Below are 27,230 nucleotides of genomic sequence, written 5' to 3'. Positions count from 1 at the left end.
TCCAGAAGTGCTTACTCTCTGTCCCTGCTCTAGAGGCAAACCCCATCCCACCACCATGGGCATGCCCAAGTTGACATGGCACCTAGCCCTCTCCTCCCACCTACCACAAGGCCCAGCTGAGACAGGTGCCCAAGGGTTCTCTACTCCCCAGGCCAAAGGCTGCCCAACCTTTTGCCTTCCCGCCTGCACAGGATGGGTCTACAGCCACTGCTCCCTATAAAACATCCTCTGCCTACACCACCAGCTTAATAGTGAGAAACAGGCAACCAGGCCCAGGTCCCTCAATTTGGAGGAGGAGACAGTTCCAAACCCGTACTTCCTCAGCCTGGCCCCAGCTCTGGACAAGGGTACCCTGAGGAGGCTGTCTTGGGAGGGGCTCAAAGTGAGAACCCAGAGCCTCAGGTTCTGGCCTGCTCTGCTGTGATGCACAGTCCCAGGCACAGGCATATCTATACCCCTGGACCTCAGCCAGGGTACTGCCAGTGTCAGGTGGGCAGCTGTAAGGAAGTCCTACAAGGGGTACAGATTGGGCTGCTGGGGCAATGCCCACCCCAGGCGTTATTCAGCAGGTCTGTCCATGACCCCACATACCCTTCAGGCTCTGGCTTTTCCCTTCTCAGCTAACTCCAGGAAGTAGTGAAAATCAGTTGGTGTTTACTAAGTGCTTACTATATACCTAACACTACTGAGTCTATAAAGGTTATCACTGAACCCTCAACACATCCCTTTGAAAAGACTCCAGAATGTCTACCAATAACTTACAAAGGAGGAAGCAAGTCCACAGAGGGAAAATACCCAGGCTATAATGTGAACCAAGGTCTGACCAGCTGCAGAGCTCAAGCCCGGGTCCACCAGTAAATACCCAGAGCACTAGGTATCTGGCCCTTCTCCAACCTTAGGAAGCTTCATACACACAGAATCTTACTGACTACAAAAGTTCAGCCATTTAATAACAAATACCCCCATCGCAGCACCCTGAGAAGCATGAGTTCAACCGTAGGGGGTGGAGGGCTGTGGAAAGCCAAGGTGAATGAGGGTAGGGTGGCAGGTGAGGGGCTGGTCAAGTCCCTGTACCCCACTGTACTGGGAGCACAGAACCAGGCTGGGTACAGGCTTCTTCTCTGCCCAGCCACCATCCAAGGGAGGCCAGAACTGCCCACTAATTCAACCAGAGAACATGAAGGGGCCATGGCAAAAAGGAAAAAGAGCAGAGGTGACTCTGGTCTGTCACCAAGTTCAGGTCCTCTGGCCTGCCTTTTTCACGTCCAACTGCCAGGAACTGGTCTCAGCCCAGTGAGCAGCCACCAGTGCTCACACCACCTTTGCCTTCTTGGCCTTCTTCTCAGACCTCAAGGCCTCATCATGGGCTTTCCGCTTCTCTGCCAGCTTGTTGGCCTGTGAGGAAGAAAGGAGAAATCAGGGTGGGGTGTGTATGAGCAAGGGCAAGGGAAGGAGATTCCTTCCTTCTTCTCGAGCTTCCAAAAAGTATTTCTTCTTTTTCTATTGTCTATAAGATTTGCCATGATCTATTTTTTGAAATTATCTTTTATCTTTATTTATAAATATTAGTTGTCTGTTCTTTGATGCTTTGGGGGGGAAAAAGTAGTTAATTGATGACTCCACACTGAACCTCAGAGTCAAAGCATTCTATAATAGACATTTATTTGACAATGTGAATGTTACTTTCTTTGCATTACTATTATTATTATTGCTTAATACTTCGTTACAGCAATCATCTGATTTCTTTTCTGAATGTATTTGTCTTTGTTCTTTGTGCGGTTTATGTTTCTAGTCCCTACCTTAAACATTGTTATTGTTGTTAAATTTTAAGCCTTTTTAATTCTGTGAAGGCAAAAAGTGGAAGCTTAATGAACACATGTATATGTGAAAATAAAAATAAATAAATATAGTCAAATTCCAAAAAAAAAAAAAGGTCATGGACAACCTCTCACAGGGAAAAATCTACTTGACCCACTTTTTCAGGGTGAGAAAATATGTCCCACCCTTGTCTTTTGGGCCGCACATCGTACACCACCATGAAAAGAAGAAGTCCATATTATGGTTAAAACAATCACACTTTGAAACAATATGTTATAACACACAAAAGAGAAGCCTGGGGTCTGGTACTACAGATCACTCCACTCTGACAGCAGGACCGTGAGCCACTTCTGCACTACCCATTACAGAGTTCTGGTGTGCATGAATTTGTCTGTTTATTTAGATGTCTGTTACGTATTTGAGACAGGGTCTCACTCTGGTGCCTAGGTTGGAGTGCAGTGATGTGACCATAGCTCACTATAGCCTTGAACCTAAGGGCTCAAGCAATCCTCCTGCCTCAGCCTCCTGAGTAGTTGGGACTGACTACAGGTGTGAGCCACTGCGCACAGCAATTTTTTTTTTCTTTAAACAAGCTAGAGTGGCTTTGGGAACAAGAAAAAAACAAAGTGAGAAGTTTTTTTGCAGTTTTTGGCCGGGCCTGAGTTTGAACCCACCACCTCCAGCATATGGGGCCAGCACCCTACTCCTTTGAGCCACAGCGCAACACCAAAGAGAGAAGTTTAACAAAAGCTTCCCTCAGTCCCTGAATCTGCCAGGCAGCTCTGTTCCCAGACCCCAGCAGTCTTAGGAACACCCAGATGCAGGAAAGAGACTGAAGCCCCCACAAAAGCCAGGGCCAGAGCTCTTGGTATCAAGATGCCTACACAGGCCTGGGTGGGCAGAGCCACGCAGATAACCTCAGGAAAACACTAGAAGACACAGAGTCTGCCCAGAGGAGAGCTAGTGGGCTAAGTTCGCCCCTCGGTAGCCACATCCGATGGCCCTGAGGTCTCTGGTAGGTGGGACAGGACTCACCTCGCGGATTTTGCGCCTCTTGCCAAACATGATCTTGTTGTACAGGTACTTCTCTCGCTTCTTCATCATCATGATGGCCAGGCGTTTGGCCTCACTCTCTTCCTCCTGAGCCAGCCGTTCCCTGTTCTCCAGCTTCATGGTGCCTTCCATCACCCGGGGCTTCTGGAGACATAAGCTGGGTACTTGGGGCAGATGGCCCTCCCCCACCAGTCCCCTGGCTCCTGCCTTTCTAGGCCAGGGCAGACCCCAAGCAGCCAGCAGGGATCCTCCCCAGGCTGCACCCCCAATCCAGCACCCCATACCTTTCCCTCCATTCTCTGCTCCTCCAGAGCTGTCAGTCGGGCTTCTTCTTCCTTTTCTGAACTAGTCTCCACATCTTCCTCCTCTTCTTCATTTTCTCCCCCTTCATTGCCATCACCTTCATTGTCTTCCTCCTCTTCCTTTTCAGACTCATTCAAGTTTCCTATAGACGGCCAATAATAACTTTTTTTTTTTAAGACACAGGGTCTCATTCTGTCAACCAGGCTGGAATATACGAATATAGTATATTCATAACTCTGTAACCTCAAACTCACAGGGTCAAGTGATCCTCCTGCCTCAGAGGTAGGACTACAGGTGGGTGCTACCACACTTGGCTAATTTATTAAATTTCTGTAGAGATGGCATCTTATTATGTTGACCAGAACAAGCCAATACCTTCTGAATGCCCCGAGAGCCTGCTTTTCCCTGGCAGGATGAGAATAAGCCCTGGCACCATCCCCTTTGACCCTGCTATCTTCAGCCATGGGGACATTTCTTTTTTTTTTTTTTTTTTTTTTTTTGTAGAGACAGAGTCTCACTGTACCGCCCTCGGGTACAGTGCCGTGGCGTCACACACGGCTCACAGCAACCTCTAAGTCTTGGGCTTATGCGATTCTCTTGCCTCAGCTTCCCAAGCAGCTGGGACTACAGGCGCCCGCCACAACGCCTGGCTATTTTTTTGTTGCAGTTTGGCCGGGGCTGGGTTAGAACCCGCCACCCTCGGTATATGGGGCCGGCGCCCTACTCACTGAGCCACAGGTGCCGCCCCCATGGGGACATTTCAAAGGCAGTTCAGGGCTATTCCAACTGTGGCCCCTTCTGGCACCTCCCCACAGCTTCAGGTGCCATCCAAGGAAACTCCAAGACCTACTCCTGAGTTCTGACACCTGTGTAAATACTGATCACAACTATTCTTCTGCTCTGTTACTCCGAATGTCAAATAACACCTGACTGTAGCATATAAAAAGCTTCTCCGAAGCTTTTCCTGTTTGCTCTTGCTGCCCTACTCACCAGAGCCTGCCATCTTTGCAGCCAAGGGAAACAGCTAGCTCAGGCCCAGAGGCCAAGGCCAGCCCGGTAGGGCCCGTACAATTCACTGCCTGGCCACTGCCCACTCACCTGGGTCCTCTCCCCGCTGTAGAGCCAGCAGCTTCAGCTTCTCAGGTGGGATGTAATCTCCTTCCTTCTCAGACACGAAGGGTGAAAGGTGTGGAGGCAACTTCACACCAGGGAAGTACTCTGACACAGGGAGGAGGAGCCGGGCGTTCACAGAGTCAAACACCCACTGAGGCTGCACATAGTACCTGGTACAAAGTAGTGGGCAAAGACAGATCACAAAGGGCAACTCAAGGTCCCACTACATCCCTCCAAGACAGACCTCTATACCCAGAGATCCAGACAAGGGTGTTAGGGGCCCACCTGCCAATGACGGAGGTCTGCTGTCCAGGCCGGTCAACAATCTGGTGGGTGATGCAGGAGTCTGTGATGTCATAGGTGGCTCCAATGCACACAGACTTGTCCCAGGATACGTCCCCCCCAAAACTCCTAATAGGCGGAAAGAAAGCCCACACAGTGCCCAGCCCACAAACTCACCCTCCTAGGACACAGGTGCCCCCTCCTCAACCCATAATTCTCCCGTCTGTGCTCAATGGAGTCCTTACACCCCCTGCCCATCCTTCTGCCCTGAGCTGATGATAAAGTGATGGCACCTCTGCCTTCTGCGGAGTGCTTCCCACATGCTTGATGCCCAGCAATTTCCATACACTGTTTTGCAAAAAGTGGAACGTGATGTCATCCCAATATTACCTATAAGCATAAAGGGCAGGACCCAGACCAGAGCATGGCAGAGCCAGTGCTGTCAGCTGGCCCTCCAGCTTCCTTACCTGATGATGAAGGCCAGGGCTTCACGGGGCACCTCACGATTCAGGAAGAACTTCAGGCCCTCAAAGAGCTTCTTGTGCTTTTCCTGTGCCTCCAGTTCCTTCCTGTGGTCCTCTTCCCGCGCAGCCATCTCCTGTTGAGAAAGGGACCAGGCCTTGAAACACCAACAGAGGGGCAAGGCTGGACAGGACCCTCCCCAGCTCCTCCTAGATCCTAGGTCTTCTAGATACCAGCTCCCAGTTCTCCTCCAACCTCCTTCCAGAAGGCAGCACAACGCTCACCTCATCAGCAGGAAATTCATCCACCTCGGTCTCCTCCTCAATAGCAGGCACCACCACGCGAGCCAGGCTGGCACTGAGGGCCGCCAGTTTCTACAGGACAGAAGCAGAGCAGCTGTTGGTAGGTAGGGGACCTTGTCTGGTGTGTGGCCAGGGTGGAGAAGGGGCAACTAGGATGGCAGTTTGGGTTCTAAGAGTAAGCCCTGAGACCCCCCACTCAGGACCAGACACCCACAGGTATTGGGGACAGGGACCACCCCCTGGAGAAAAGCCTCTCTTACCTCCATAGAGCTTTCGGAGTCCAGTGCATAGGTACCCTCACTGTCCTTCACCTTTGCTTCAACCTGACCCTCAAGCTGGGAGGCAAGGAGAAAATCAGAGGGATGAAAACACCTATAGCCCTTTACCTCCACGTGGGGAAGGCTGTGACCCCTGCAGCACTCAGGCAGAAGGTACTGGGCTGGGTCTTACCTTGGGTGGGTAGTGGAGGTTGAGTGACTGGTAGAGGCGGAAGTTGACAAAGCCCAGCAAGGTAGTGTAGAACTCAGTGAAGGTGGCCATGACCCTGTAGTCCACATCTGTTGGGTGCTGGGGGATATACGAGGAATGGGCAATCCACATTGGAGGGGGATATCTGACCTACCTGAGGACCCCAAGCCCCTTGAGAACAGCCCTGCCCTTGGAATGCTACTCTAGGTAAAAGGCAACATAGAATGTCCCCACCCAGGGGCATTCTGGACAAGTGAGGCGTGAGGCTCTACGTAGAGGTCGTGAGACCAGACTCCCATGACATAAAGGGGGAGTCTAGCAAAAAGTTCAGTGGCCTCCCCTCCCCTGTGCCTGCTCTCTCCCTCATTCCTCAAGTCTACCTCAGACTTCTCCTTGGGAAAACTGCTTTCTTCAACCTAGTCAGAGGGCATACCTTCTCCACCCCCATCCCACAATCTTTGATTAATGTTTGCTCTAGGGCTAGCCTGTGAGTGCAGAAGCACAGCCCTCCTAGAGCCTAGCACCAACCCAGAGGAGGAGCCAATAAAACCTTGGGTGACTAAGGTGCCTTGGGGGCCCAACTGGAGATAGTGGGCAGACGGGACTCAGCCCATCCACATCCTAGCAAGGGCCTTGAGACAGGTACTCAGAATTCAGCAACTCCTCCTCAGACCCAAGCTAGGTAGAAGCACAACCCAAGAGCCCAGGATAGGCATAGGCAGCTGGCCTGGTTCAGCCCCAGGGAGCTCCTAGGAAATGGTAGGCACAGAAATTACTTGCTTAGGGTAAAAACATAAAAGCCACCCTCCCAAGTTGCCAACTCAGCAAGAAGGAGACATCTGCCCTTGAGGAGTTTCATAAAGCAAAACAGGGCAAAGATCTGAGACGCAGACAGAAGTACCTAGTTACTTGAGTGACACTGCCCTCTAAAATCAGAAAGACCAACCTAGCTAGAGTGTTCTAAGCAATGGCAACATTGGTAGTAAAAATCACCAGGAGGGACTCGGAGCTGCTTCTTTATTCTCCTGCCAGGCAATGCTCTGTGCTATGGAGGGGTTAGGAACCAAGAGGTGCTTTGTCTGTCCCTGCACACATCCCCATCCTTCCATGAGAATCTGCCAGGGCCTCTGATGGGCCTGGGGGGCACATGTGGGCACCAATCCACTTCCCATAGCACAGCACTAAGCAGAGCACCCTTGCCCCCATTACTGGCCTGGGTCCCACTGCTGTGAGCCCAACACTTGGCTGCTCAAAAAAGGGTCACGCCAAGGTCCCTGCTATGACCTAGTACTCCATCCCTATCCTCCAATGAGAGGAACCAGTGGCAGCAAATTGGCCAGAGAGGAAGGAGGAATGGATGGCCCCTTCACCTCCCCCAGGGCCAGCTGTATGGAGGCCGGCCCTCCACAGGGCCCTATTCACTACCCAGAAGCACATACAAAGACCAGTCTGAGCAGCGTGGGGGTGGGACATCAGAGAAAAGGAAGGACAGAGAGGGCCAGAGAAGAAGGCAGGAAGGAAGGAGGAGGAGATGGAAAGAGGAAAGAGCCATAGGCCCGCCCCAGTGAGTGGGAGCAGGGACAGCTGAGGGCTAAGCACAAACAGGCCACAGTCTCACCACCAAACAGCCACGCAGTCCAGGTGGCACCTTGGGAGAACTCGGCTCACCATGGAGCACCCAATAATCTAGGTAGCAATGCCACTGTTCAGCTAGGCTGGAAGCATCTGCTCTGCTGAAGGCATCAGTTCCTACTCAGGGAACAAGCAGGAAGTTGGGCCAAATGCAAACCCATAGAGGCAGGCAGGGAGACTGACAGAGACCTCTGGTGGACCAGGAGCTAATGGTATCACAGTATACAAGCAAAATCAGGATTTTTCAGTGGATCCCTACCAATAAATCCCAAGATTTAAAAGAGCAATGAAAGTAGCGCCACATGCTAAGCACATCTTTGTGTTTACTCTCCCTAGCACCAGCCTGGGGCAGACATGGCAGGGAGGAGGAAGCAGAGGAGGGAAAAAGGCAGCTGGGCCAAAGTCAGGCAGCTGCCGGGGGCCAAGAAGGGGTGAAGAGCCCAGTGAAGCTGTGGGTAGGGCCTGGTTCTGCCACTGTCCCTGCAGTGGCACTGCATGGTGCTGGGTGAGCAGCCAGGGCAAGGCCCATAGCAGCTACTCTTATTATTCATTCAGCACCCTGTAGGGCCAAGCACCAGGCAGTGTTAAAATTTTGTCCTTATATCATCATTAAAAGGCTCAGACACCACTGACTGACGCACAGAGAGGTGAAAGAAACATGTCCAAGGTCAGGCAAATGGAAGATGCTATAACTGTGCTGGCTTAGGGCGCTTGCTCCTAACTTTGATGACATATAGCACATTCCCCACATCCCATCCCACCCCTTGCCAATAATCAAGAACGTAGTTGGACTCCAAAGGATAGAAAATTCCCCTCTCTTCTCCATGTCCCCATGTCTAGGAGCCAGCTCGCATCCCTCCCCACAGTCACACTCACATCATGGGAGAAGGCGTAGGGTGTGATCCACACAATAGGCTGTCCCAGCACTTCAGCCTGGTAGTAAATGCCTTTGATGGACAGGAAGACCTGGGCAGGGGGTACAGGGGTAGAGCATGGTGAAGCCCAAAGGGCAGCATGGCAGCAGCAGGCCGACCACCAGGTGGTCCCAGGCTCACCTTGCGCAGGGCACAGGCGGCAATGACATAGTGCATGAACTCCACAGTGAGTCGGCGGCACAGTTGAATGGTCTGCACGTGGCACTTGCCAGTCCGAGGGAAGGTGGAAAAGAGGAAGCACATGGAGAGGGCGTCATCCAGGTCCCGCAGAGCGTCGATGAACGTGGGGTACCTGCACGGCCAAGAGGGGAGTGCTCAAGATTAGTATAGCCTGGGCTCCTCCAAAGCATGTCCTGACCCTGCCAGGCCCCAGAAGCCCATTCCCTAAGCCAGGCTTTACCATTGCCTCCCCCTGACCTGGCAGTAGCAGCATCCCCACAGCTGGCTGCAGCCCTGGGAGGAACCCACTAATAGAACCAGAGAAATCCTGAGAGGAGCCCTCAAGACACTCACTGCTTACCAAAGACCCAGCCTCAACCCACTTCAGTATTTTGTGGTGAACAAGAGTAGATGAAGTCGGTGGCTCTCTGATTCATTTTGAGGTGGAAACTTTAGTTCAAAGAAAATCTACTAGAAGGTCCAAGATAGAAAACAGAAAAACACAGAGCTGCCCCAGCAGGCCAGGGAGGCAGGTGGGGCTGCCTACCCTCAGAGCACTTATATCTGGCCCTAGCCACAGGTCACCACAGGGGTTATGCTGTGTCTCATCACCCAGACACCTGCCTAGTTGGCAAAACCAATGACACCTAGAGAAATGGGTCCTGGGTCAGGAAAAGCCAGAGCCAAATACATGCTTCCAGGAATCTGGTGGTAACCAGGAAGCTGATGAGAATGAGCCCCCAGGCAGGATCCCCTACTGTGGCTGCCCTTGCAAAAGGACAGAGGTGTGGGGCATGGAGAAAACACTACACCAAAAGCAATGACACCTGGATTCCAGTCCCATTCTGAGCTGTGACCCAGGGTGGCTCACTTGGACTCACCCAGCCCCAGTTTCATCTGGGAAATGACATTGTTAGACTACACTGCTGGTTTAAAACTGGGCTCTTATAGCTTCTTAGAAAAAGTACCTTGGGACCAAGAAGACAGGGCTTCAGGCCTCCCTCCCTCCCACAGCCGTATCTGTAGCCAGAGCCTCTAGCATCCAAACTGCCTTCTAGGAAGCTTCCTTTTAAGAAACGGTTCTATTATTTCTAAAAGGACTCTGGGCCAGGAACAGTGGCTCATGCCTATAATCCCATGGGAGGGTGAGGCAGGATGTTCACTTGACCCAGGAGTTTGAGAATAGCTGGGTTACATAGCAAGACTTTGTCTCTACAAAAAGAAAAAGAAAAAAAATAGCTGGGCATGGTATTGCACATGTGTAGTCCTACCTACTCAAGAGGCTGAAGGACAAGGATTATTTGAGCCCAGGGATCCAAGGTTGCAGTGAGTTGTGATTTTGCCACTGCACTCTAGCCTAGGGCAACAGAGCAAAATCCTATCTAGGCAAAAAAAATTAAAAAGATTCTGCAAGTTATGAGACAGACATCACCCAAGGTCCTTTTAGCCCCTAATGGTATCACTTACTGCACCGAGTCATATGTCTTCCAGGTCTTTAAACCCAGGCCAAGATGGAAGTGAGGCCTGCAGGTTATCTCTCATAAGGCAGTAGGGAGGTGTCTGCTTTTGTGGTGCAGTAGCAAGAACCTCTATCAGGCCCCTCTGGTGCCTCATGGGTTTCCTAAGATACCACCCAGCAGACAAGTACCTAGGCTTTATACAAAAATAATATTGGCCATTTCTGGGCCACCTGCTTTTCTTTCTTCAAGGGGCAGGAAGTGATATGGAATGAACCACCAGCTGGTGTAGGGGGCCAAGTACTTGCTTTCCTCCTGTGCACAACCATCCAAGTGGTGAGAAACATGTGTCTCCAGACACTGCCAAATGTCCCCTGGAGTAGCAAAAATCATTGCTGGTGAAGAATCACTGGTTTAGCTAATGAATGAGAGGGGCTTCTGAGAAGGGTAGACTGGTTCAGACCAAAGGTGTCTACCGTGTTTCCCGGGTCTCGCCATATACCCTATATGTGCAGCCCCATAATCCTGGCTCTCTCCCACTCTAGGTCCTATGCATCTACTCTTGCTTCTACTAGGAATATGCTTCCTTCAGCTGACTCAAATATCTCCACTCAGAGAACTCCTATAACAAGCCTTTAACTAACAGTCCTCCTCCACTTCCCTTCATACTTTTATATCCCTGATAGCACTCTCCGCAACTTGCCCTCATTATAGTTTGGTTTCTGTTCTGCCTCCTCCAAAAGGATGCAAGCTCTTTGAGCAGGGTCTTGGTCTTATCCCCGACTGAATCCGCAGTGCTAGGACAGGGCCTGGCAGTGAATGAACAGAAAGTAGTGCTCTGTTTTCTTAAGTTACAGGGTCTCACTATGGTACTCACACTGGAGTACAGTGGCATGATTATAGCTCATTGCAGCCTAGAACTGGACTCAAGCGACCCTCCTGCCTCAGCTTCCTGACTAACTAGGACTACAGGCACACTCTACAACACCTAACTAATTAAAAAAAAATTTTTTTAGAGACGGGCTCTCATTATGTTGCCCAGGCTGAGAAAGCGGTATTGTGAGGGCTGACTCACCGCTCCTTGATGATGTGGTCAAGTTTATAGTTGGGCTTATTGTCCTTCAGACGCTCCACAGTGTTCCACTCACTCTTCCCATAGGCCTTCCGGAGCTTCCGAACAAACACCTAGAAAAGACCACTGATGCTAGGGCCAAGGGCTTCTGGACATCCCTCTTCCATGAAGGGGTGGGTGGGAGGACTCTCAATCCCCCCTATAGCTGGCCACAGTTATCTGCCTGTACTACCAGCCCTCTCAGGTCAGGATTTGCAAAACACCCAAATCCAAAGAGCACCAATACTGACCTACCTCAGCCAGCAGAGCTGGATGAGGGCACCCCTCTGACAGTGCTCAGATGTACGTACTCCACACATTTACATGAAAGGCACAGCACAGCAGCCCCATTTCCAACCAAGAAGAGAGGCCAAGTGACCTGCCACTGAGGCAGATCAGGGTGGGAAGGACTAGTTTTCATTTCTAACACCAGACTGCATCAGCATGAAACAAGCTGTGGGTCCACATGAGGCACTGAGTCACCCAAAATACGCATGGGTTCTAGGGTCAGGTCCTCCAAACCAACTGACTTCTTCCCTCCAAGCACTTCTGTTCAGGTCCAGTCTCCATACTCCTCAGAGGCTCAAAGGCTGCCTCTGCTGGGATTAGGGACAGCAGCTCTGGGACAGCAACTCCTATTACTGGCCAACTTCCAATACAGAGAGAGAGTTGATGTAGTTGCAAAACCCAGCATTATAAAAAGTTCAGCTGCCCACCTCAATGGGCTTGGGCAACAAGGGCAACAGCAGCAATAGCAGCTGCTGCCCAGCCCCCTTTGAGCCACCAGGTGGCGCCCCATTTCTGCAGGCCAGGGGGTGCAGCAGGGCCCTCCTCCCAAAGGTTTCAGTGACAGCCATCTACTTTCAATTACTTGCATTTGGTAAAAAAAGGTTTCTGCTTTCTCTGTGGTATTGGTGTATTTAATGATTTCTAATACTGGAATAAAAGCCTCGGTCTCCTGGAAGCAATCTCAGCAAGAATCAAAACAGGAGCTATTTCTTTGGGCAGAGAACATACAAGAAAGGCCCCCAAAAACACCATCTTTGCTTCAGGGGCAAAAAAAAATTAATCTTTCACAAAGAACCAGGGAAAAGTTTAACAGATAAAGCACTAATCATTTTCCATACACAGGCATACATCAGAAATACTGTGGTTGTGGTTCTAGACTGCTGCAATAAAATTAGTATCACAGAGTTATGAATGTTTTAGTGTCCTAGTACATATAAAAAGTACATGTAGACTATACTGTGGTCTATTAAGTGAGCAATAGCATTATGTCTGCAGTAGCTCACACCTGTAATCCCAGCACTGTAGGAGGCCAAAGTGAGAGGATTCCTTGAGGCCAGGAGTTCCAGATCAGCCTGGGCAACACAGTGAGACCCCATCTCCACAAAATGAAAGAAAACTTAACGAGGCATGGTGGCACACTTCTATAGTGTCAGCTACTCTAGGCAGGAGGACCACTTGACCCTAGGAGTTTGGTGCTGCAATGTGCTATGATGATGCCAATGTGCCCCAGCCTGCGTGACAGAACAAGATGCTATCTCTTTAAAAAAAAAAAAAAGGCTCAGCACCCAAGCTCAGTGGTTAGGGGACCAGCCGCATACACGTAGGCTGGTGGGTTCGAACCTACCCCAAGCCTGCAAAAACAACAGTGACAACTACAACAAAAAAAATAGTCGGGTGTTGTGGTGGACAGCTATAGTCCCAGCTACTTGGAAGGCTGAGGCAAGATAATCACTTAAGCCCAAGAGTTTGAGTTGCTGCGAGGTATGACACCACGGCACTCTACATTATGTCGAGGGCGACATAATGAGACTCTGTCTCAAAAAGAAAAAAAAATGCTCTGTGTGAAAAATGGAAAAAAAATTTTTTTTGTATTTTTTAATTGCTAAAATGCTAATCATCTGAGCCTTCCATGAGTTGCAATCTTTTTTGCTGGTAGGAAGGTTTTGCCTTTATGTTAATGGCCCCTGACTGATCAGGGTGGTGGTTGCTAAAGATTGGGACAGCTGTGGCAATTTCCGATAATAAGGCAAAAATGAAGTAGGTCACATACACTGACTCCTTTCATGAAAGATTGCTCTATACATGCAATGCTGTTTGATGGCATTTTATCCCCAGTAGAACTTCTTTCAAAATTAGAGTCCATCATCAGTGTAACTGGCTTATTGTACCCTCAATGAATCCCCAACAATAAAAAAATAAAAAAAATAAAAAAATAAAAAAAATTAGAGTCCATCCTCTCAAACCCTTCCACTGCTTCATCACCTAAGCTTATGTAATATTCTAAATTTCTTGTCATTTCAACAATGTTCATATCATTTTCACAGGAGGAGAATCCACCTCAAGAAATTACTTTCTTTTTTTTTCTTGATGTCAGACCGGTAATTGGCTGGGGTAACAAGATTTGTGGGCGGCACATCTCACGCATGCACATGAAAACCCAATCATCATGTTTATGAACTACAAAAGGATCGAAACTACTTTGTTTACCCTAACCATTCAAGTTTTATCACGAGATTGCAGTAATGTGGTCACATCGTCAGACTCGCTTCTAATTCTGTTCTAATTCTAGTTCTCTTGCTAATTCCACCACATCTGCAGTTATTTCCTCCACTGAAGTTATGAACTTCTCTCAAAGTAATCTATGATGGTTGTAATCAACTTCTTCCAAACTCTGTTAATGGTGACATTTTGACCTCCTCCCATGAATCGTGAATGTCCTTAATGACATCTACAATAGTGAATCTTTTCCAGAAGGTTTTCAATTTACTTTGCCCAGATCTATAAGAGAAATAACTATGGCAGCTATAGCCTTACAAAAAATATATATATATAATTTTTTTTTGAGACAAAGGCTCACTCTGTCACCCTGGGTTGAGCGCCTTGGTGTTGTCACAGGTCACAACAAACTCAAACTCTTGGGCTTAAGTGATCCTCTTGTCTCAGCCACCCAAGTAGCTGGGACTACAGGTACCCACCACAATGCCTGGCAAGTAAAAACTAACCAGGCATTGTCTTTTTAGTAGAGATGGAGTCTCGTTCTTGCTCAGGCTGGTCTTGAACTGCTGAGCTCAAGCAATCTGCCTGTCTTGGCCTCTCAGAGTCTTAGGATTATAGGCGTGAACCACCATGCCCAGCCACAAAATGTGTTTCTTAAATAAGACTTAAAAGTCAAAATGACTCCTTTATCTATGAGCTGCAGAACAGATACAGGGTCAGCGGGCAGGAAAACAGCATTAATCTTCTTGTACTTCTCTATCAGAGCTCTTGGGTGACCAGGTACACTGTCAATGGGCAGTAATATTTTGAAAGGAATCTTTTTTGCTGAGCAGCAGATCTCAACAGAGGGCTTAACATAGCCAGTAAATCATACTGTAAACAGATGTGCTGCCATTCAGGCTTTGTTGTTCTATTTGTAAAACACAGGCAGAGTAGTTTTAGCATAATTCTTAAAGTCCTTAGGTTTTTCAAAATGGTAAATGGCCAGTGGCTTAAACTTTAAGTCACTAGCTGTATAATCGTCAGCCTATCTTCTGAAGTTTTGAAACCAGGTACTGACTTCTCCTCTCTAGCAAAGGAAAGTCCTGGATGGCATTTTCTTCCAACAGAAGGCTGTTTGTCTACACTGACAATCTATTGTTTAGTATAACCGCTATTATCAATTACCTTAGCTAGAGCTGGCTAACTGACTGTTTTCCTTTTTCTATCATTTGTGTTCATTGGAGTAGCACTTTTAATTTTATTCAAGAACTTTACCTTTGCATTCACAACTTGGCTAACTCTGTGGCCCAAGAGGCCCAGCTTTCAACCTATCTTGGCTTTCAGCATGCCTTCCCCTCTAAGCTTAATCTTTTCTTATCTTTTGACTTAGAGAGATGTGCAACTCTGTCTTTCACTTAAACACTTAGAGGCCATTGTAGGGTTATTAACGGACCTACTTTAAATATGATTTGTCGCAGGAAATAGGCCCAAGGAGAAAGGAAAGACAGGTCAATGGAGCAGTCAAGATACACACAATGCTTATCGATTAAGTTCATTGTCTTATATGGGTGTATGTCGTACCCTAAAACAATTACAATAGCAACATCAAAGACCCCCAATCACAGATCAATCACCATAACAGATAAAATAATGAAAAAATGTGACATATTGGGAGAATTACCAATGTGACACAGAAACCTGAAGCAAGCACATGCTATTGGAAAAGGTCTTTGAAAGACCTGCTCAACGTCTGCCATAACCTTCAATCTGTAAAAAACATTATCTGCAAAGCACAGTAAAGTGCAATAAAGCGAAGTATAGCTGCATATAATCTCAGACAATCCTCACAATACCCAACTGAAGCAGGATTACCTCCCTTTCTGTACAGGCTTGCTCAAAGAAGATAAGCAACCGGCCCAGGGTCACAACGAGTGGGTCACAGAGCTGTGACAGGTACCCATCAGACCCTAGAGACCAGGTCTCACCTTGTATTCCCGGAACTTGTTGACAATAGGTTCATGGAGGAGAAACTTGATGTCTTTGATAAGGTAAAAAGTTCGGGCTGCGGTGGAACCCTTGTTAACCTTCTTCTTGTGTTTAGGCTCATGGGGATAAATGCCCTTCAAGATGCACAGCCGCCTGGAAGACAGAAGCCATTTGTTATGTCAGTAAAGGTACAGAGCACGGGACATGCTGGGCAAGAAATCAACAGTAAATAGGGAACAGAGGGTCCTTGTCCTTAGAGAGCTTACATCCTACTGCAAGAGTCTAACACTCACAAGTACCCCAACAAACACAAAAATACAGACTGACACAACAATCAGAAAGGAAACAAACGAGGCACTGACAGGGGCTGACAGGCAGGTAACCCTTTTAGCTACAGGGAATTAGGAAAAGCCTTGCTGTGAAATTAACATGCCAGCCTCATAAAAGGTAGAAGGAAGAATATCCCAAAAACATGGACACAGGGTCATGAGGTTGGAAAGAGCTGGGCATGTCTGAAGAACAAAAAATTAGCCAGGTGAGCCTGAACAGGTCAGGGACAGCCAAATGTCAAGACCCACAGGCCATAAAGAAGTCTGGATTTCGTGGTGCCTGTGGGGCTCGAGGAGTAGGGCGCCAGCCCCATATACCAGGGGTGGCAGATTCAAGCCCAGCACCAGCCAAAACTGCAAAAAAAAAAAAGTCTGGATTTGACTTCTCTTAAAAGTATGAGAATTCTTACCTGTAGGGTCAGGAATCTTATCTGCCAGAAAAGAGGGAAGGGTGACACAGACCCAGAACAACCCAGCTCACCCATCCCCATGACTCAGTTCCCCTCCAGATTCCTTTTAGACCACAGTTGGCAAAGCACAGCTCACTAAAGCAAGGGCAGGCAAGAAAGAGGAATACCAGAGTATGGCAACCCAGGTAAAACAGGGATACAGCTGAGTTTTCACTGTGCAATTCACTGCCCAGGCTCCCTGAAGTCCTCCTGCATTCCACTCCTGTCCAACCTCACCTGAAATCAGCCAGGCTTAGCTGCAGTTTCTTCCGGGCTTTATTTCGGGTGATATAGTTGGTGGCAGAGCCTCGTTCATACTTGGAGAGGAAAAAACAATTCTCTATTAGCAATGACTACAGTGACTAATATCAAACTCTGCACATTCCTAACTCCAGAGGCAACTATCACACTGGATAAGTGGCAGAAACGCTTCTAGGATGAGAAACTCTACAGGGAGGGAGCTGACCTGCCTGAATGAGCTCTTCTGCACTGTACTTACAGTTGTCAGCATAAAGAACACACACATGGTTCCTCTAGTCAGGGTGCTATGCCAAACACATTTCGCACTAGCTCTAAGTACTGGTCATTACAATTAGTGATTCCCACACATTATTTCATTTGATCCCCATAATCCCATTTCATGTAAGCCACAAGAAATAACCACAGTTACTATGTAATTTAGTCCTCTGGGGGGAGGAGCACAAGCCATTGTATTATCTAAGATACCCCACTGAGCCAATTTTGTTCACTTAGTGGTGACATCACCTTGGTTGAAAACACATACTCTCTTAGAAATAAAAAACAAACACTCATGCTCTAAGCCACACAGCTTCTCTCCTTCGCCATATAGTCATTCACCAGCAGACAACAATAGATCCTCTACAATTAAGCAACCTTTCAAAGCAGTTAAGCTAGATGTTATGGGGGCAATACAGACAAAAGGCCTGGTCTCTACCTATCCCCAAGAAGTACGTTGTCTTCTACAATCATAAGGATGCCTGTGATGCAAAAGGCTGCCTCACACTCACATTATCTATGTCCCTGATAGAGACTATGAGTACACTATGCCAAACAATCTACAATGCTAACCAAGCATGTCCTTTCCAAATGAGATCTTCCTTCAGAATAATAGAGCAAGGGCCTCTTTGGTGAGGTCTAGCTGTAAAGAGACTAACCTATCACCTCCTGAGAGATATTATGAACCTCGCAATCACAAAACACCTATTTCACTCATTCTTTCCTTCAGACATTCACTGTCTTTTGGGGATCCAGCCCATGCTAAGTCCTGGAGTTTCAGATTGCCTCAACTAGTTGAGTTTTCATTAGAAGTGCTTTCCATTGCCCTATCGCACACATATCTCTATCATCATGCTTATCCTTTTTTTTTTTTTTTTGTAGAGACAGAGTCTCACTGTACCGCCCTCGGGTAGAGTGCCGTGGCGTCACACGGCTCACAGCAACCTCTTAACTCTTGGGCTTACGTGATTCTCTTGCCTCAGCCTCCCGAGCAGCTGGGACTACAGGCGCCCGCCACAACGCCCGGCTATTTTTTGGTTGCAGTTTGTCCGGGGCTGGGTTTGAACCCGCCACCCTCGGCACATGGGGCTGGCGCCCTACTCACTGAGCCACAGGCGCCGCCCCATGCTTATCCTTTTAAACAATAAGGGGATAAGCGGTTCCAAACAAGGTCATTTTCCTCTCTGGGAATGCACAGGAGGAGTATAGTAATGTATGTAGACATTTTTGGTTGTTGGTACTCCTGGCGTTCAGTGGGTCAAGAGTCAGAGATGTTGCTTAACCTAGGAGGCACAGGACAACCCTTCTCAAAACACTTATCTGACCCAAATGTCAAAACGGCTCTGAAACCCAACTTTAAAAACCTGTAATAATCTGCTGACATATTTGCACCTGCACCTCAAAAGGAATGATTTTCCATTTCATATCTTTGTTGTTCCAATGCCTAGGATTTGCTGATATTCAATAGTGTACTGGGTTAGAAACAAATTGACAACAGAAATTTTGAAGCTGAGAGAAATACTTAAGCCAACAACATCTTTTTCTTCACATCCCCATCCCTTTCCCTGTCTTTTTTCATTCCACCAACGTGAACAGCTTCCTGAAAAACTGATCATGTACTGCACTTACGATAAAATCTAAGCTCTTCCCCCCAGCTTACAGGGCTTGCATGATTCAGTCCCCGCCCAACCCCCATGCAATGCCATTCTTCCTTTGGTTTACTATATCCCAGTTATCCTGATATCCTTCCAATTCCTTTCACACAGCAAAAGCATCCTGTCTACTGGACTTGGTACTTAGTTTCCCCTGCCAGGCTTGCTTGCTATGCACTCCCATGTCCCAGAACTCACAGATCAGATGTTCTGATCTTTCAGATTTAGACTGAAATGTTATGCCTGGAAGAGAACTTCCAAGACAACACTAACTAATGTGATGATGCTATACCAAATTCTACCTAATGTCTGTCATCCTCCCAGTAAACATCTGTCCCACAGTTCTGCCTCTGGAGATGAGGTTATTAACCATTAAGCGCAACTCTTCATCATAGTCTTTCCATAAAGAACTCTGTTTCCGGGCGGCGCCTGTAGCTCAGTGAGTAGGGCGCCGGCCCCATATACCAAGGGTGGTGGGTTCAAATCCAGCCCCCGCCAAACTGCAACAAAAAAATAGCCCGGCGTTGTAGCGGGCACCTGTAGGCCCACCTACTTGGGAGGCTGAGGCAAGAGAATCGCCTAAACCCAGGAGTTGGAGGTTGCTGTGAGCTGTGACGCCACGGCACTCTGCCAAGGGTGACAAAGTGAGACTCTGTCTCTAAAAAAATAAAAAAATAAACTGTTTCCCGAATTTCACTGGACGAACGCTACTATCCTTGCCCATTTCTCGGACTCCTCCTGGCTGTCTTCTGTCGCCTTCAACCCATCGTTTCAGTCTCCACAAGGGCCCGAGGCCAGGGAAAGAGCTGATCCTAGGCCCGCCATCTTCACCTCCCCCCTCCTCGAACCCTCAGCGTCGCTTCCACTCACCTTCTTCTTCTCAAGGCCTCCCATGGCTCCACGCCTAGCAGCCTACCAGCTGAGCACCGAAAAACAGCGCCACTTCCTCTCGCGTGTGCCCTGCCAAGCGCCCTGAGGACCCCACGCCGCCTGTTCGCGCGGGCTGCCTAATAACGTGCCTGTACAAATCCAGAGAAAGACGGGTCGTTCCTGCACCAGATTTACAACTCTGAAAAAAATCATTTACAATACTCTTTCTAGACTTTTCCCACATTCCAATATGTTACGCACAGTTTAAATGCTTAAACTACGTGGCTATGCAGGCATTTCTGTAATCACCCTGATAACGATTGCTGCGCACTGTTGAGCCCCGTTGCATGTTGGGAGGGAAAGGGGCGGAAGTCTTAGAGACAGCGCGGTGGTTTCTGGGATGCAGGGAGGGGGGCCAACCTCCGCGGGGTGTGACAGGATTACGTTGTCAAGGTAACGGTTGCTTAGCCTGGTGGGAAAGTGACTGGGGCAGCTGAGAAGCTGCAACCGTGGGCTCTGGGGGAGGTTTCGGTCAGTTCCGCCCCGCCTTCTGCTTCTCTGGTTCATTCGTTCTATGGCTATAAAACAGAGCAAAAGCAGACTTTTTTTTCACCGCTTCCATTTTCTGAGGTTTAGTAGTGGATAGAAGAATAATGAAAAACCAGAGTTACAAAACTCGTATATTTTAAATGTACACTTTGACACATTCGAACTTTTCATTTGTACAGATAAATCTTACAGTGTGTTCCTTAAAGGATAGTTATAGGATTTATAAAACTATTCACACGTTAGGTTGGTGTGGTCTGAGAAATAGTTGGAATTTTAAGGGGTTTTGATGTTTTCTTCCTTTGGGCCTCCAAATTCTAAATGAAGATGGCTCCAAAAATTTAAATGTGAGGCCCTTGTAAATGTGAACTGGCCCAACGTCATGGTCATAAAACTCACCCTTAGAGGTAGAGACAGACCTTTAGAACTGTCAAATGCTTGTATTGAACAATGTAAATTTTATTGTCTGTTTTAAAAGCTAAAATAAAATAATTCATCAATTCCACAATTGAAAATGAAATGAAAACCTGGGTACAGGAGGGTGAACTGGCAAAGATCTTGAAAGATCTTGCCTTCTACCATAGGGTAACACAAACAAGAACCATTCACCTTCACTGTCTTTAAACCTTGGAATTTTTTTATTTTATGAATGTTGACCTTGGATAGGGGCTGATTCTTTGTGTGAAATAAATAAAATTACAATCAAAATATTGTCTGAAAATGCTTAGCGTGTCTTTTAAGCATCTAGCACGGTGCCAAGCACATGGTAGGACCTCAAGAGAAAATGTCGGATTAGACATTGAGTAGAAAGTTCTTTTAAGAGGGAATATGTTGGCCGGGCATGGTGGCTCACGCCTGTAATCCTAGCATTCTGGGAGGCCAAGGCAGGTGGATTGCCTGAGCTCAGGAGTTCCAGACAAGCCTGAGCCAGATCGAGACCCCATCTCTAAAAATAGGCAGGCGTTGTGTGGGTGCCTGTAGTCCCAGCTACTTTGGAGGCTGAGGCAAAAGAATCACTTGTGCCCAAGAGTTAGAGGTTGCTGTGAGCTATAACGCTATGACTCGTTACTGAGGGTGACAAAGTGAGACTCCTTCTCAAAAAAGAAAAAAGAGGGAATATGTCTAGAACCATTTTTTCTTGGGTTTTCAGTGAATTGCAAAGCAGAAAATATTGCTTTTTGCTAATACAGAAGTGCCAAAAACTGTATACACATTCTTGCTTTTGCTGCTCGTGGTCCACATTTTCTAATGTTTAATGTTTAGTAATAGAGTAATCTATGTTGTTTCAAATATAAAATAGAATTACTTTCAGCATAGTTTTTCTTCATTATTGTCATTGTGTGTTTCTGAGGTTTTATCCCTATTTGATGATAGGAACAATTAATGCAGTTTGCTCATATATTTTTATATTCTGGTCATTCAATTCTGTCATTGTACTCTTTGTTATTAGAAAAATGATGAAAACATAGAGGTTCTGTAAACTTTTGTAATGCTATAAATTCTTTTTAAATTGTGAACTGTTTATTTTCTGCTGAGACCATTGCAAAATTGAGTTTGGGTGGGGGCAGGAAGGGATGTCCTTTAATTTGTACAGAACTCAGAACTTATTTCTCTCTGTAAATTATGTAATACTTTGGACATTTAATTAAATGTTCAAAGAGAAAAGATGTTACCCAAAACAACGATCTTAATGTAAAATTAGTCATTAAAAGATCTGTTGTGATATTTGGTGGATATTTTTCTTTAATTTCAGACATTACCTCTGAAATATATATCTTTTCTTTTTATCTTACTGTTATTTTTAAATTTAATGGATTGATTTTTCAACATTGTGCCTATAATATGCCTACAAAATTATCTGTAAGTGTCCAGATAAACCCAAATTGTTGGCTATCATTTTAATCATCCTTTTATGTCTTCTTTCCTGAAAAAAAAGGTATTATTTTAACAATTAGGCTCAACATACTTTGTTGTAGATTACCCGTCAATGAACTAACTTAAATGTTTAAATTAGGTGCCACTTGAATTTATTTTATTAAACCATCAATAGCTGATTAAAAAGAACCAAATATTTCTAGTTTAAAAAAAAAGAAAAAAGAAATACCCATATATACTCCAAAAATAGGTGTCCTCAGAGACTGTGACTACACCCTTTTCTGAATGCCAGGCCAAACACTAGGGCTGACATTAAGAGAGGCTGTGCTCATTAATATCCATGGGATGATACCCCTTCCCCACTATCCCCAGAGTAATATAAATCAGCTGGTCCAGCAAAGGTGATGCTTAACACCTGTTACAACAAAAGTAAGAAAATAGGAGCAGAAGGCTGAGGGAAATTGCTCCTATAAAAAAAAGTCACAATCTTTTGCTCAATCTTCAGAGAATAAACAGAGATGACCATAGCCAGGTGTGGTGCCTCACAGCTGTAATTCCAGCACTTTGGGAGGCTAAAGTGGAAGGATTGTTTGAGGCCAGTAATTACAGAACAGCCTGGGCACCATAATGAGTCCCCTGTTTCTAGAAAAAAATTTTAAAAATTAGTTGGGTGTTGTGGTCCATGCCTGTAGTCCTAGATACTCAGGAGGCTGTGTTGAGAGGATCACTGGAGCTCAGGCATTCAAGGCTACGGTGAGCTGTGATGGCCCCACTGCACTCTTGCCTGGACAACAGAGACTGTCTCACTATAAATTGTGATGCTTCCCCCAATCCTTTCCCAAAGGCACCTATGGCCATTTACTCAGTGACTCTGCACTGGGGAAAGAGAAATACTCAGGCATTTCAAGGACTGTTGGACAAAAGTTCTGAATTGTCATCAAAACTCAGAGACTCAATCATCATCATGGCCTACTGGTTAGAGTAGGGGCTCACAGAACTAGGTGGAGTCCTGGCTCAAGTCTAGTTCACAGTGGGCTCACTGGCTTTGCAAATCCACCCACTGGTCACTTCCCAAGAATAGATACAAACATACAACTACATATCCATTCTTGGATATATATCCCTGGATCACTGTACTCCAATAATAAGTTAGATCTTCACTCAGCTATTCCATCGTGTCTGGTCTTCCAATGCAGGAGATAAAAGTCTACTTGTGAGATAACACAGAGGCCCTCTAGCATATAATTGGCATTGACCTACTTGTCAGGGATAATTCTCTCATTGGGTCCCTGATCTGTAGAATAAAAGGTATCATCATGGGAAGAAATAAAAACCTCTGAAATTGTCCTCTACCCTGGCCAAATAGTAAATAAAAAATATATATATAGAACTAAAATATAATGCCAAGTGCAGTGGCCTTCCCACGCCTGTACTCCTAGCATGCTGTGAGATTGAGGCTGGTAGATTGCTGGAGCTCAGGTAGTTCAAGACCAGCCTGAGCACAAGCAAGATCCTATCTCTACTAAAAATGGAAAAACTAGCTGGGCATAGTGATGCACGCCTGTAATTCTAGCTACTCAGGAGACTGAGGCAAGAGGATTGCTCAAGCCCAAGAGTTTGAGGTTGGTGACAGAGTCAGACTCTGTCTCAAAAAAAAACAAACAAGGAATTAAAATATAAACTACAGACTTGGAAAAAATATTTCCAAACAATGTATCTGATAAAAGTCTTCTTCAAAATAAAGAACTCTTAAAACACACTAAGTAAACAATCCAATAAGAAAATGGGCACACTATTTGAATAAATACTTTTCATTACTCCATTCTTAGATATACAACAAAATTAATGGTATGTCGATACAAAGACTAGAACATGAATATTCTTGACAGCTTTACATCTAATAGCCAAAAACTACAAACAATCCAGAGGACCCTCAGAAGGTGAATGGAGAAACAAATTGTAGTATATTCTTTTTTTTTTTTTTTTTGAGATAGAGCCTCAAGCTGTCACCCCAGGTAGAGTGCCATGTCATCACAGCTCATAGCAACCTCCAACTCCTGGGCTCAAGTGATTCTCCTGCCTCTGCCTCCCAAGTAGCTGGGACTACAGGTGCCCGCCACAATGCCCAGCTATTTTTTGGTTGCAGCCGTCATTGTTGTTTGGCAGGCCCGGGCTGAATGTAAACCCACCAGCTCAGTTGTATGTGGCTGGCTCCTTAGCTGCTTAAGCCACAGGCGCTGAGCCTGTGTATTCATACAGTGGAATATTACTCAACAAGAAAAGCAAACAAACTACTAATACATAGGACAACATGAATCTTAAAACAGTTATGCTGAAATACACCAGAAAAAAAAACAGTTCATACTGAATGATTGCATTTATATAAAATTCTAGAAAATATAAACTAATCTACAGTGACAACAAGCAGATCAATGATTGCCTAGAAACGGGAGAGGTATAGGGTAAGAGAAAGGCATTATGAAGGAGCAGGAGGAAATTTTGCAGGGTGGTAGATGCATTTATTATCTTGATTGTCATAATGGTTTCACAGTTGTACACATTTGTCAAAACTCATTAAATCGTACACTTCAATATGTACAGTTTATTGTATGTTAATTTTACCTCAATGAAGCTGTACTAAAAAGTTTTTTAAAATCTATATTGTATCAGGCAGTGCCTGTGGCTCAGTGAGTAGGGCATTGTCCCCATATACCAAGGGTGGTGGGTTTGAACCCAGCCATGGCAAGACTGCAACAAAAAATAGCTGGGCGTTGTGGTGGGCACCTGTAGTCCCAGCTACTTGGAAGGCTGAGGCAAGAGAATCGCCTAAGCCCAGGAACTGGAGGTTGCTATGAGCTGTGATGCCACAGCACTCTACCGAGGGTGACAGAGTGAGACTCTGTCTCTAAAAAAAAAAAAATTCTGTATTTTATCTAGGAGCAGGAGAGAGGGAAGGATGCTACCATTAAGGTGCTATTGGGTGCATAAGTGGTGATCTCTATCACATCTCTGTTTAATTCATCAGTCTGGCTTCTGCAGAAACTGGGTCGATTTGGGAGAATGACTGCAGACAACCGTGGAATGAACCAAGTAGTAAACCAGATCGCAGTTGCTGTGCTAGAAATGCTGTCATTGCTAGAGCACATTCAAAAAGCCTGAGGCATATGGTCAGCTGCCATTGATTTACTGAGTGCATTCTTTTCCATTCCAATTAGAAAAGAGGATCAGAAACTGTTCCATTCTCAGGGAATTGACACCAATATTTACTTAGAAGTTTTACCTATGTCAGGGCTATATTAACTTCCCTGTCCTCTCATAGTTTAGTCTGAAGAGATCTGGGTCACTTGGACAGCCCACAGAACACCCAGAGGGACCTGTTCCATTAATTAATTTCATGCTGGTCAAACAGGACAAGTAAAGAAAGGGCACAGAAGCAGGTCCTGGCTGTAGAGCAAACAGTGTACCACTAGGACCATGGGTCCTATGGTGTTGAAGGAGTCAGTGGAAGGAAAGATGCAGTATGGAGCTTGTGGAAAGTACCCCTGGGAATCACAGTGAAACCCCTGGAATTCTGGGACAAGGTCATGTCATCCCCTGCAGCAAATTATATACCTTGTGAGAAAGCAGTTCCTAGCTTGTTCTGGAGAAAACACTTGATCCCCACGTACCAAGTGACCAAGTTTGGAACTGCCAATTATGAGTTGGGTTCTTTTGAACCAAGTAATAAAATCAGATGGGCCCAGTAGCAGTTCATTGTAAGTATGTCTAATCAAGTCCTCTCATGGGACCAGAGGGCACAAGTAAACTACATCAGCATGTGGTCCAGAGCCCACCATCACACACAACAGTTGCACCCCTCCCCAGTTGGCTCCCAAGGCTGTATGGTGGTCCCTCACGACTAGCTGAAGGAGGGGGAAGAGACAGACTCAGGCTGGGTTTGTGGATGGGTTGGCTCAGTATACAGATGCAGCACAAAACTAGACCACAGCTACATTATAGCCACTTTCAGGGATGGTCTCACAAGATGGTAGACATGTAAAATCTTCCAATGGGCAGAGCTGCAAACAATCATCTGTTTCGTGTAGGGGTCTGGAGGGAAAAGAACTAGAATGTAGAAACAAGGAGGTCTGGGTTAGAGGCACATGGATGGGCATAAGAGTAAGAGCAATAGAGAACACATCAAGCGCCCAGTATGGCACCATACCTTGAGGAGGCTAATGGCCCACTTAATGGCAATTCAGGTACAACGGAAACCTTCTTTTCTGCAAAAGTCATTGGTTTGTTCTCACAGAGATAGATATCTACTCCGGGTACAAGTTTGCGTTTTTTTACCTGCAGTGTCTCGGCCAACACTACTATCAAGAAGCTTATGGAATGCCTGATCTACAGGCATGGAATCCAATGGTATCATACTGTTCATCCGGAGGGTCTATTTTATCTCTAAGGGGGTGTAGGAGTGGGCATATGGCCATGGGATCCAGTGATCATGTTACATACTGCACCATCCGGAGGTAGCCAGTATCACAGATTGCTGGAACAGCCTTCTGAAGACATAGCTCAAATATCAGCTTAGAAGCAATACTCTGAAACAATGCACTGCCATCCCACTTACTCCTGTTGACCTACTGGGTAGATAGTGTTGCCCATTTCTACAATTCTGGGCTCTGAAGTGTTGGATATCTAAGTTCCCAAAGGGCATGTGATTTTTCCAGAGGACAAACAAAAGGTCCCATTGAACTATAAATTATATCTGCCACCTGGTGCTTTGCCCTCCTTGTACCAAGGACCAGCAGGTTTGAAGAGGAGTCACTGTCCTGACAGAAAGGATGGACCCTGTCTAGCAGGAAGAGCTAGGGCTGCTTTTACACAGATGAAGTGATCTGAATGGTGTCTCCTGCTGCTCCATTACCCATTGCAACTGCGAACAGACACATAAAATATTCCTGTTATGAAAAGGATTGGGATATCCAGGGTTCAGGGCTCTCAGGAGTGAGGTTTGGGTTACACCATCAGGTAAGCCATCAAGACCTCTTAGGCAGGAGCTGGGGGTCAGGTAAATTTAGAATGGAAGGTGAAGGAAGGAAAGGATGAATACCAGCTATAGCCCCAAGATCAACTACAGCAATGGGGGTTGAAGTTTATCCCTCTAACCTTCCCTTTTCCAGGGTTTCACTTTGGAAGAGAAGCCACTCTGCTCCCCAAACCTGTTTGGAGAAGTAGATACAGTAGAAGGTGCAGACAGTGGTGGCACAGAGAGATGGGTCTCTCAGGTCTCTTTCTGGGCGATGCACAACTGCCCGATGGCTCCAGCTACTGTGCTCGGAAATCCCTCACCACATTAATGCCAAGACTATACTTTCCATGGGCTACTTGCAGCTGATAACTGAACATAGAAAGGATTACTAAGCACACCTATTCCTTGAAG

The 27,230-nt window shown here is 46.4% G+C and overlaps 1 protein-coding gene and 1 non-coding gene across 4 annotated transcripts; both read right to left on the bottom strand.

Annotated features, from left to right (window-relative positions):
• Positions 1-919: 919 nt before the first annotated feature.
• On the bottom strand, positions 920-19,628 carry PES1 (pescadillo ribosomal biogenesis factor 1). 3 transcript variants are annotated; one of them, XM_053590122.1, is made up of 15 exons: positions 19,385-19,628; positions 16,584-16,663; positions 15,568-15,721; positions 11,060-11,169; positions 8,489-8,660; positions 8,310-8,399; positions 5,784-5,900; positions 5,594-5,668; positions 5,316-5,405; positions 5,037-5,167; positions 4,573-4,698; positions 4,273-4,457; positions 3,156-3,316; positions 2,854-3,012; positions 920-1,395 (listed from the first exon to the last, which is right to left on the bottom strand). In XM_053590122.1, the coding sequence occupies exons 1-15, from the start codon at positions 19,406-19,408 to the stop codon at positions 1,312-1,314; spliced, it is 1,758 nt and encodes a 585-aa protein (XP_053446097.1). In that variant the 5' UTR covers positions 19,409-19,628; the 3' UTR covers positions 920-1,311. The 3 variants fall into 3 exon arrangements, with proteins under 3 accessions (XP_053446097.1, XP_053446096.1, XP_053446098.1); XM_053590121.1 differs by having other exon boundaries at positions 2,854-3,015; positions 19,385-19,626; XM_053590123.1 differs by lacking the exon at positions 16,584-16,663 and having other exon boundaries at positions 2,854-3,015; positions 19,385-19,488.
• Positions 13,473-13,573, bottom strand: LOC128585286 (small nucleolar RNA U13). The gene has a single exon (XR_008380003.1). It is a non-coding gene; the product is annotated as a small nucleolar RNA U13 (small nucleolar RNA).
• Positions 19,629-27,230: the final 7,602 nt, after the last annotated feature.

Source organism: Nycticebus coucang, chromosome 4, assembly GCF_027406575.1.
Source record: "Nycticebus coucang isolate mNycCou1 chromosome 4, mNycCou1.pri, whole genome shotgun sequence".
In the NCBI taxonomy this organism is placed as follows: Eukaryota; Metazoa; Chordata; class Mammalia; order Primates; family Lorisidae; genus Nycticebus; species Nycticebus coucang.
The sequence above is the reverse complement of the archived record's forward strand: the minus strand, read 5'-3'. Positions and strand labels throughout refer to the sequence as shown.